At 45.6% G+C, this 12,054-nt stretch overlaps 1 protein-coding gene across 3 annotated transcripts in view; it reads right to left on the bottom strand.

The window, feature by feature from the left end:
- Positions 1-11,557, bottom strand: part of arhgap46a (Rho GTPase activating protein 46a) — a 30,590-nt gene extending 19,033 nt beyond the window's left edge. For 2 of the 3 annotated variants that reach the window (XM_072666574.1, XM_072666575.1), the window contains exons 1-2: positions 11,202-11,557; positions 273-734 (exon numbers count right to left, since the gene is read on the bottom strand). In XM_072666574.1, the coding sequence (XP_072522675.1) occupies positions 273-734; positions 11,202-11,215 (476 nt within the window). In that variant the 5' untranslated portion in view covers positions 11,216-11,557. Of the gene's footprint in view, positions 1-272; positions 735-1,042; positions 1,073-11,201 lie in introns of those variants that run through there. The other variant, XM_072666576.1, reaches the window with a different exon arrangement.
- Positions 11,558-12,054: the final 497 nt, after the last annotated feature.

Here is a 12,054-nt window from a genome sequence, read left to right as displayed (position 1 = left end):
AATTTGGTCATGAAGGGAAAAAGGTGGTTTTGATGGGTTCAGGGAAAAAGAGAGGCACATGATCTTGAAAAGGACCAATATGAGGTGAAATGCCAAAACCCCATTTAACTCTGACTTTCTAAACGGAAACCACGTGAGCTCAGAACAATGCAATATGTATTAACAAGAATGACAAGGCAATGTTGGGTCCAGATATCACTGAACTGGAAAAGTGCTCTCTGCTAAACTGGACAAAGCAAACAGCACAAGTAAAAGCCGCTAGCCACACCTACCTGTGGGAGTCCTTCCCGCTACCCGTGCTGTGTTCAGGCTGCTGTACGTTCTCAGTCCCTTGTTCTCTGGTTTCTCTCTCTGTAGTTTCAAGCTCTTTAGTGTAGGGCTCTGCAGGAGGTTGAGGAGTGTGCCTGCCTTGGCTTTTGGTGCTCCCGGTTCCATACTGCCTCTCCTTGCTGCCCTCACCCTTGCGTTCAGTTTCTGCACAACGCTTCATGGCCTGAAGCTGGGAGAGGGGCACGATGTCGGCTCCTTGCGGCCTGTGCCAAACGGTCAGCCGCCCGGTCGCGTTGTAGTAGTAGAATCGGCCACTTTGGGTGTCGAAGAGCTCCCACCACTGGTTGCCGTCAGCTTGCCGAACAGGAGCATAGGCAGGTGGGTCCCAGCCACACTCTCCCGTTGCCAGATTTACATACATGTGCTCCCGGGAGCGCGGCTCCAAGATTTCCACCCAGTCAGAGCTGATAAAGATAAGAGAAGATATGGTCAAAGTGATTCTTCATGAACACCTTCAGGACGTAAATGAATGAACCAGATCAAAGTTCACTTGTATATTATAGGTCTTATCACTTAACATCAATAATTAACTTTTTAACCTTTATCATAATTTTATTTATTTATTTATAACGCAAAACTTTACATCTGCATAATATTTTTAACTTTATAAAACAAGCAGGTGTGGATTTGGGAGGTTTTTGCTTTCAGAAGAAAAAAAAAATGATCCACCTAAGAAAAACCAAACAACAATTTTCCTAGTACACAGGTTTACCTGCTTTACCGGAGACTCATAAGAAAAGCTGTGGGGTTGGAAATGGAGCCTTCTGTCTGCAGTCTGACCAGTGTTATCAAAGGCATTAGACCAAAGCATTACATTGAGAACACACCATGTGTGTGTCTGTGGGAGCGCATCTCTGCGGGCAGAATGCTGGCTCAGCATACACGTAATCCCATCACCAGATAGCACCAGAGAGAGCGGCAGTAGCTCGCAGCGTGAACTGGAGCGCGCTCACAGGCCTCGCATAGCAATACACACACCCCAACACACCCAGGCACACACACCCCATCCAGAGAGCAGCCAGTTCTCCTGAGGACTGCCATCCGTTCATGATGACTTTAGAGAACCGAGGAGCCGGTTACTGCCATCTCAGCACAACGGGGAACCCATGAAACTCGAGTGACTCACTGAAAACGCAGACAGCGCAACATATGACAAGATGGAACACACACACACACACACACACACACACACACACACGTATGAAAACCCTCAAAATTACTACCACCACTTGAGTGTGATCCTGTAAAAGAAGCCAGTTAGGCATAATCACAGCGCTTAGCACTGACGGGCAGAATTCGATGGCATTGATGAACGGCAGCTTTACTGCATCTGTGAAAGCTGTGTGTTCAGAGTAATTTCTCAGACTGAGGGGTTCGTTTTCAAGCTCAAACAAGTTCTACACCACTAACGTTTAGCCCACACAAAGCCTGAGACCTTTCTGACTAAAGAAGCGCTTTCATCCACATTTAGGTCTACGGCACAATCCAGACAGTACAGCACAGTCTCCGGTTAGCCTGAACAACAAGAAAGAAACTACAGCAGTTAATTAGGGTCACGTTACCTAATTGAGAAACCCATTACACTTCTTTTGATCTAGTTTCTAATGCAGAGACAGGAGCCTAAAGTGGGCTAAATTAATCCATGCGGGAGAAGCGAAGACAACTAGGTCTGCGATGCATCACGACTTCACGGCCTGGGAGGGTGAGAGACTCTTCCTCACACAGGAAAGCAGAATGCTGCTCTACTGCTGGAGGGACTGGAGTCAGACACAACTGCTGACAGTCAGACAGGAACAGCACTAGAAGGTAGTCAGCATGAACAGCCAAAGCTACACAGAGTCACAGCTCTGCCCTCTTCAAGTCTTAGATAAAGAAATGCCAAATTTGAATTGAGTATTTTAATTTTTTTAAAAACTTGCCAAGACCTACAGCCCCCTTCACAATTATTGACACCCCTAGTAAAGATAAGCAAAACTGAGACATTCACCATTATTTATTTATTAATTATTTATTTTGGTAACATTTCAGAAGTTTCCAAACTTTAATCTAAAATCTGATGATGTTTAATTGAAGAGACAAAAGAAAACTATTTAAATTGTATTATTTAATACAATGTACTGTTTCCAATCAATCAGCATTCAGTCTTCACCTATAAGATTTAAGGTTGGATGAATTTACAGCAGGTTAGGGTTAGTCTGAGACCATTCCTCATTACTGAGTTTCTCCACTCCTCTCTTTAGCTCACCCCTCAGGTTTGCTGTGAGGTTTAGTTCAGAGATGATATAGATTAGATTAGGTTAGATTTTCTGTTGAAGGAATCATTTTTGTGTTGATCAGGAGAAACTGGAAGCTGGATCACTTTCTGATCATAGAACACCATTCCAGTTAAAGTCTCAATAGAACTTCAAGTGCTTAGAGGACAGGAAAGGCTTTTTCCTGGCATGCCTTCCAAATATCCTGTTGGCACTGAGGTGGCTTTGAAAACTCTGTGACCAAGATGTTCCTTTTTTTCTGTCCCTCTCCAACAGTGATTTTCTTATCATCATCCCCACTGTGCACTGGGCCAAAATCAACTTGGGTTTGTCACAGTTCTAGTTTACTAGAATATTTTAATCTATTGTTCTGACTGAAACATGGGCATGTTCAGGCAAGTGGCTTTTTTAATCGACATCACCTGAAATCCCTACAAAGGTCAACTCATTTTTCCCTTGAATTGTCTTAATGACTAAAGGAATGACTAGAGGGAACCTGTACATCACTTCATACATATACATATTCCAATTGGAAGGGTAAATTTGGAGGCATCAGATCAGGATGTACTGCCATTAGTCATGTTGCCCAGAACAAAATGGACATTTCATCAAAATTCTAATTCTGATAAAATATATCAAATTTTTTTCCTGGGCAACACACCTTCTACACATACTTAGTTTTAGCTTTTCAGCAAAACCGGAATCATTTTATTAAACCATATCTTTCATCTGAATAAAGCTGAATTTCACACGGGAACAGTGACAGTATGAGAGGATGAGGGCGTATGGTTTAATACAATCCGGACTGTTTCCCAAGTAGTGAGATGCTGGGAGGCCATCTGGCTCCGACACTTCAAATAGCTCACTTCACCTTTATTAACACTGCTAAACAGCCAGCTACAGCTACAGTCCCGACTACATTCTGGAGTTTGTGAATATAGTCTCACTGTCTAACATTACTCTGGGGAGAAAAGAAAAAAAACCTTTTCTTAAGCGTAACAATAACCTGACTGAGAGATGTCGTCTCAGACCGGTTCTACAGTCATGAAGTTGTCATACCATGTAAACAGATGTCAGCCTTCCTTGGGTTTTGTATGACCTTACTGATATATGTAAGAAATTGTGTGTGTCTGTGTGTGTTACAGAAAAGCTAAATAATAAAAAAGGTTCTGTGCAGGGAGAATAGCTGAATGGGTAGATTCAGTAGCTCCATAGTCGTCTTTTACGGCACAAGATCAAGAGCTTTATGGGTGGGAGGCATGTAATTGAGGCCCAGTTGAACTGGAGGCCTTTGTGCCCTGTTCCCCACCCAACTTTTTTTCTCACCGATTTTCCCAGTCTCTGGAGAGGCTTTGTGTTTCAGTAACTAAACCCCTCATGGCAAATTCTTTTACATTAAATTCAGCTTCATTAAAACGTATTCAGCAGCTTGTGACAAACATATAGAGCAAACAGCAGCAGTCAAGTAGGTGTGTGTTGTAGGGGGGTGGTGTTTACTGGGGAGGTACACGATAAACAAGGAGAGGCAAGTGCACAGAGACACAGTTTTTGGCCGAATAAAAAAAACAAAAAAAACAATATGTAACAACAAGTAGCTGTGGATGATAAAGATGACCATCTGTTTAAGATAAGACTCTTCTGCGGCTCCTCTCTTACTCCTACAGCTGACCAGTACCGCCTGTACTGCGCCCTCAACCTATTGTCTTTAGAACGGGAAGCAGGGGCGTCTCGAGCCAACGTAGTGGATTAGGATCAGGGCCAATCCAGAAATAATTTAATGGATGAATTATCTGTTATTTTAAGGTTGATCTAAGGCATGTGAGGAAATGCACTCCTACCATGTCTGTACTCTTGAATTATGGCTGGTTAGAGAGGAACACTTTTATGGATGCAGGAAAATATCAGTATATCAAAGTATTGTAATTTTATGTTTTGCAACACTGTAATTCTGTTTTCTTAAAAGCACAGTACCGATTTTTTAAATGTGAAGATGACAGTGGTTCCTTTAGTGTTTTGTTTAAACCCAGAGCGCTAGACAGCAGTGTTGAACTCTGATCTGATTGGATCTTTTACTCAGATTTTATGCATATAGGAGTGTTCTTATACTAAAATTTGATTAAAAAAAAACTAAGTATCACAACATATCATCTTAGAAGCACATCTTATCTAAACCATGTTTAGTCTGATCAATAACAGCTGATCAGATGTTGCGAATGGAAAGGGTCAGAAATTATTCATGTACAACAGTGTTTCTACACTGCAGTTCTGAGGACTGACTGGTGTGCACAGCTATAAGCCCATCAACACTCCCGATCCAGTTGATCGGATAATTTTCCAGACTTTATAAGCTGAATTAGCAGTGATGAGGAAGGGAATGTTTAAACAGTGCAAGGGACCGGGACCCGAGGACTGAAGCCGAGAAACGCCACTCTACAGAACCAGCTGGTCTTCAGTGGAACACTGTGTCTTTGTTAGTGCCTGGGGCAAAAGGCAAATACTGCAATCCCATGGTGATTCCAGGACTGCTAAAAATATATTAAACCAATTAGATGAAGACCTCTGAAGACACACCTCACACAACAGAGCATCATACCAAGACCAAGACTGTTCCTGTGCTTCACATGTTACTAGATCACTACAAATCAGACGCCATTTAATTATAGACTTCAATTCCAACAGAACACATCAGAATTCTTTAAATTCTTGAAATGCAGTCAAGACATGCTCTATTGTTTAAAAAAATAACTCTGGAATGGCATATTTCCAAGCTCCGGACCTCACAGAGATCTAGGCCAAATTATGAAGGCATTGTTCTAAACTGAGAGCACTGAACGGCCAGCTATTTCCAGTTCCAGCCTAGGTGTTTCTACTGACTGAAAAATACAAACGCCAACCTGTATGCCATGCCATAAAATTACTGGGGACAACATGGCATTCAGTGTCCAACACACACAACTTGCAGTTAGGTTATTCATAAAGCAGTGGGCTACAACCTAACCTAACAACAGCAGCATGCTATTCTGGGTCTGGCACTTGACCTGTGGGGACCACGCCAAGTCTGTGTTTAAACACAGGACCAGCCACTGAGTTTGCCAACCTATTAAGAGTTTTGGCCCACTGGAGCAGCTAAACTCAGACAGTGTATTTGCAGAGCTGCTATACTCTGTGCGAAATAACAAAAAAACTGAAACAGAACACCATTCCTGTGCCGCTGTGCTCACAGGTAAACACAGGCTATGCAAGCGTGCATTTCTATTGGTCACCAACAGGATGATAACACAGCATGCCAGCTGACCAGGTGGGGCAGAAAGTAAAAGTTTCCTCAGCTGAACTTTGAGTCATTCAAACAGACCCTAACCTCATACATTTCACACGACCCCATTTAAACAGGTATTAAATCTACTCTAGTAAACAAACCTGTCCTGCTGAGATCATGTGGAAGATACAGAGAGGAGACGCAAGAACAGGGTACTGCACCCCAGGGTACTGCACCCCAGGGTACTGCACCCCAGGGTACTGCACCCCAGGGTACTGCACCCCAGGGTACTGCACCCCAGGGCTAAACACACAGATAGCAACACTGTCCTGTAAGACTTGCGTTTACAGAAATAATTACAATGTTCCCGTTACAGTAAAAAAAATACACAAGGATAAAAGAAAAAACAGTGTTATATTTGAAAACCAAATTATATCAACAGGTTTGTTAAAGCACACCTAGGCATTTTCACCCCAACCAAAGTCTCATATGTTCGATGTACAATTTTCTTAGTCACTTTTTGGAAACTAGATCGAATAGAGCACCATATCCAATCAAATCCTGGACTGTGTGAATTGTGCCAGCTGGATATACATGGTAGTAAACAACTGACACAAAGGCCAATGTTTTAACAGGGGTAAGACAAAGCAGGGCAGTGTGGAATCCACCCTGTTGTTGAGGGAAGGGAAGAGTGCTCTCATTCAGCTGAACACAAACAAACTGCTGCACCTGTCCGCTGAACTCCTCAGATGTTCTACAGAGCGCCACCTCTCATTCCAGTGATGCCACGAGCTGGGGGTGACCATTCCTCACAGGTCCAATGTGACTATACATGAGGGTGGCCCAGTGAGTGTGTGTGTGTGTGTGTGTATGCTTGCTACCCTCACTAAATTCCTTTTTACTCTAGCTCTCCTCTCTGGCTCACACACTGACGGACCCACGGTTTATCAAAGTACACAGAGAACACAGCTGAACTTTACTACTATAAAAAACTACATTCATCTCCTCCATGGAAAATCTGCTGCTATGTAAAAACTACAGAAGTAAAAGTAAGTTAAAGTTTAGAAGCATTCGGGGCTAACAGGTCTCCGTCCCAACATAGCTCCTTTCTCCTAGCCTCAACACAGGCTGCGCTACAGCTGTTCATGCCCGTTACACCCTCCTTCTCACCCAGCCCGAACACTGCTCTTGTTTGTCTTTGGGGATAACGTGTCAGGACTGATTTAGCTGGCCTTGTGTGAAACGATGGGCTGCGGGAAGAGACCCCTTACCCGTCCAAATTCCAGAAAGGGTGCAGAGGGAGAAAACATAAAAGCAGGTTGGAAGCACACATGCAACCACATGTTGTGCACACAGCCCAGCGTGGACCAGAACCGTGTGCATTGTTAGTCCCCACCACAGAGAAAATGTAGAAAATATAGACCCACCCCCCCCCCCCCAAAAAATAAATAAAATAAAATTAGCCACTCTAACTGTCTCACACACATTTCTAACAGGTGTCTGCTGGAGTAAACCCATGTCATAGTGTCCACAGTAGCCAGAAATAAATGGTAACTAATAGCTCCAGCTTTGCAACAGAACCTTTACTTAACTCTACTTAATTCTATATAGAACTAAGCCTGCAAGTGCTAAAGCTAACAGGGGACATCAAACTGACCAGCTCGGCCTGTGACAAGGCCCGGTCATATGCATCACAATACACATGCATTTGTCCCCGCTCGAACGGATAATGGGACGAAGACAATGAGGCCCATTGTTCGCTGAGCCCTCAGACTCTATTCATCTAGAGCAACCCCCATTACTACTCAAACTGTCACACAGTGCCGCCAGCCAATCAGAAGGTGCATCTGCAACCACGGAAGGGGAGTGTGTCTGTTTTTGGGGTAAGGATATGAGGTCTGGGGTGTGACTGCCAAAATAAAACGAGGCCAGCCCAGTCCTTCTAACCCCCCACAGGCTTGAATACTTTCTATATAAAGCGCGGTGGGCTGACCTCGTTGGGATGCTGTGCTGCTGCAGTGTACAGTACAGCTGCTATTGTCTCCAGTTGTATCCAGGAAAACAGCAGTGAAGTTCCAGCTCCAGGAGAGAAGTCAAACCGTCCTCCTGAGAGGGCAAAACAGCAAGTGGGCCAAACAACAATAAAACTCATTTCAGTCAGGGACAAAGCTGCCATCCTCCATCTCAACTGCCCCCCCCAACCGCCCCCACCCTCCTCTTCAGGACAAACGGGCACATTGTCGGGTCATGGGGAGGCCGGACATGACCAAGCAAGTGTCTCGCGAGAGGGAAAAGATAGGAAGTGGGCAGCAGTGGACTGTGTTAATCTGAGTACTTAACATACAAAGATCCCTCTTGTCTGGCACACCAGCCGTCAGCGGAGGCTACAATGACTTATTTCAGTAAGCAGTTCAACAAACAGAAACAACTGGGGCCACATTTACAGCAGCAATACTGTACAAGAAGAGTTATCCAGCATAACAGGAATACAGACACCATGAGAAAGCTTATTTTCTGATCGAGGTTCATCAGGCAGCGCTTTCCATCCATGGAGAATGGGTGACTTTTCGCTTCGTTAATCAAAAGGTAGCAACACTGTCCAGGGAAATAAGTAAGAGTTTGCTCCTGTGTAATCTGATGTGGTGACGAATGGGCTGGAGGTCTGGAGCACAGGCCATGTTACAGGGGTGACCTCTCAACCTCAAAGAATGGAGGTGTTGGAGCGGTCTCCTTGGAGGCAGGGAATGGGAACTGACTGGATGGAGTTGTTTGCTTTGGGGATTAGCGAGGTATGGGGAAGGGCAGGCAATGATAAAGCTTTTCCTAAGGGGTTCTGAGCCGGCAGAGCAGATTAACCAATTTAACAGAACGGTGCAAACTGGGCTGCCAGGTGAAACGCGACACATGCCTTCTGCTCCAACTGCACACGGACTGAACAGCACCCAGCGCTTAAACCAGGCTTACTGTACCACATGAATTATAACATGTTTATTAGGCACTGTAATTTTCTTCTCCCTGTCCGTCAGCCATGTTCACGTGCTGGAACTCACAAGAGGCCTGTGGTTCTAATTTCCCATTAAGGGTGAATGTTAATGTTCTCCGGTTTCCGGCACGATCAATACAGCCCTCAAAATCAAACAGGTACGTATTAGTGTTCCAGTTTTAACCAACAACCTTCTAAACTTTGAACGCCTGAGAAAAGACAGACATTTTGGTCTTAACAGATCCAATAGATCCACTACAAAGCACTGGCGTGTCCTGATCAACAGTCCTATTTAAAACAGCAACGTTCTCCAACGGCTCTGAAGCTTTGGCTCAAAGGTAAACTATCGTCACAATGCAGTGTCCTCCTTTTGTCTGTGAGACTATTGTGAGCCAGACATGCAAACGGTGGAAAACATCCTATGAGTCATTCCAGCTGACGGACGGACTCCCCTCGGTAGAGATACCATTTGTGCTTAGAAGGTGGTCCTGGAAACGTGCAGTACTGTAGTCACTATTCTGTACAAGCACTACTAAAAAAGCCTGAATTCAACCAAATTCATTTTAGTGCTGTTAAACAGGATTCGTTTACTCAGTCGGGCTCAGGCAGACGACACCAAACCACTTTCCTTACTGTGAGAAATCACACTGTGAGCACAGGGACATCCGCTGCAGTCACCGGGCTCATACCAAGTTCTAAAATAGCAGAGACAACACATCCCATCACCCAAAACAACACGCTTAGTGCTGAAGTGCTGAAAATAGGTCCTGGAATTATTCCTAAATTTCACAATCAATGTTTTAAGTTCTAATAATTTGACTCCATTAGTGCTCAGAACAGGTAAGAGTTGATTACCTTATTTATTAACGCGTTCTGATCAAAACGTGCTTTTATGAATCAAAGTAGAGAACATATGTAAAGAAAGCGAGTACAGTCTCTACAGTGAGCGCGACTCAGCTGAACACTTTCACAAACACGCGTCCTCCCAACACCCCCCCAACACACCCCATCACCCCCAACACCCTGAACTACCAGCATTCCTCCAGATCAGCAATCAGATTAAATCTGATTAAAATAAAAGGAAAAAAAAAATCAATAATATTTTAAAGGAAGAAGAATGTAATCACCCCCCCCCCCCCCACACACACACACACACACACACACACACACAATCAAACCAACCCAGCCCTGTTCGGGTCTCTGCAGGCCTGCTTTGGGGCAGAGCTGCTTACAGAAGTGTCAGTCAGGATGAAGCTGGTAAATGAGGCCAATTAAAAGAAGTTAAATGAACTCAGATTCGCTTCTAATGCGGTTTAATAAAGTGTGTAGAGACGCAGATCATGGATCAACTCGACAACCAAGTCAACTTTTACTCCAACAGCCAGCAAACAGCCCCTCAGCCCCCTCACTCAGCCCCTCAGCCCCCTCACTCAGCCCCTCAGCCCCCTCACTCAGCCCCTCACTCAGCCCCTCACTCAGGCCCCTCACTCAGCCCCTCAGCCCCTCAGCCCCCTCACTCAGCCCCTCAGCCCCCTCACTCAGCCCCTCACTCAGGCCCCTCACTCAGCCCCTCAGCCCCTCAGCCCCCTCACTCAGCCCCTCAGCCCCCTCACTCAGGCCCCTCACTCAGCCCCCTCACTCAGCCCCCTCACTCAGCCCCTCAGCCCCCTCACTCAGCCCCTCAGCCCCCTCACTCAGCCCCTCACTCAGCCCCTCACTCAGGCCCCTCACTCAGCCCCTCAGCCCCTCAGCCCCCTCACTCAGCCCCTCAGCCCCCTCACTCAGCCCCTCACTCAGGCCCCTCACTCAGCCCCTCAGCCCCTCAGCCCCCTCACTCAGCCCCCTCACTCAGCCCCTCACTCAGCCCCTCACTCAGCCCCTCCCTCGCTCCCTCAGCCCCTCGCTCCCTCCCTCGCTCCCTCGCTCCCCCAGTCTCAGAGCTCCAGCTCTCCTGGTGAATGAATGAGGTCTTCATTCAGCTCCACATTCCTTCACACTGCTTTCTTTAAATCAGCTCACTAAAACACTACGCGCTGAGCTGAGCTGAGCTGAGCTGAGCTGGGTTGGGTTGAGCTGGGCTGGGTTGAGGACTATCGTCGTTGTTTTCTCTCAAACCCAAATAAGCAAACTTGGTGCGCGGGGCTGAGGGGGGCTGAGGCGCTGAGGGGGGCTGAGGCGCTGAGGGGGGCTGAGGGGGGCTGAGGGGGGCTGTTAGCAGCTCGGCTAACTCGCCGAGTATTCCGCTAAAACTCAGTCAGGAAAACACACACACACACACACACACACACACACACACACACACACACACACACACACACACACACACACACACAGCTTCTCCCCTCAAACTCTCCACAACACCCCACTCCTCAAAGCTTACCTTGTTCCGGCCATTTCCCTCACATTGTCCGAACGAACGACCAAAAACGGCAGTTTCTCTCTTTTAAACTCGAGTGAATGAGAGAGTGTGTGAGTGTGTGTGTGTGTGTGAGAGAGAGTGTGTGAGAGAGTGTGTGTGTGTGTGAGAGAGTGTGTGAGAGAGTGTGTGTGTGTGTGAGAGAGTGTGTGTGAGTGTGTGAGAGAGAGTGAGAGAGTGTGTGAGTGTGTGTGTGTGTGTGAGAGAGAGTGTGTGAGAGAGTGTGTGTGTGTGTGAGAGAGTGTGTGAGAGAGTGTGTGTGTGTGTGAGAGAGAGTGTGTGTGTGTGTGAGAGAGAGTGAGAGAGTGAGGCTCTCCTCAGCGCTGCCTGAGCGGAGTGCTGGAGTGGAAGCGGCCCGCCTGTAGAGGTGAGCAGGGTTGCCAAGTGCAGCACAAAAACCCCCAGCCCAAAGTTTACTGATCCCGCCCAGCAGAGGACGACACCGGGTCAAAATGTCCAAACCCAAATATCTGACTAACTAAATGTGTAAAATAGAATATACACACAATGTTTACTGCCTTACATCTCAGTGCTGTGGTATCTCCAACCCTAGACGATCTTAAAGTTAATGAAATAAATGATTAAAAATACATAAAAATGGTATTTGCACGTACCACTTATATAACACTATATAACAATATTCATATTATAAACTTGACTTTTTAGAAAGGTAATAGTTAAATTAAATTTATTGTAAAAAGTTTAAATGAATAGCTGACTCCAAATTTGAAAAGCTCAGGCCGTATATATCTCCCTCTTTTGCCCTTAGTTCGCTATTTTAAAAACATTATCATCAAAAACATTAATAAACCCAAAA

The sequence above is a fragment of the Salminus brasiliensis genome, chromosome 21 (assembly GCF_030463535.1).
Source record: "Salminus brasiliensis chromosome 21, fSalBra1.hap2, whole genome shotgun sequence".
NCBI lineage: Eukaryota > Metazoa > Chordata > Actinopteri > Characiformes > Bryconidae > Salminus > Salminus brasiliensis.
Note: the sequence above shows the minus strand (reverse complement) of the source record. Positions and strands in the feature narration are given on the sequence as shown.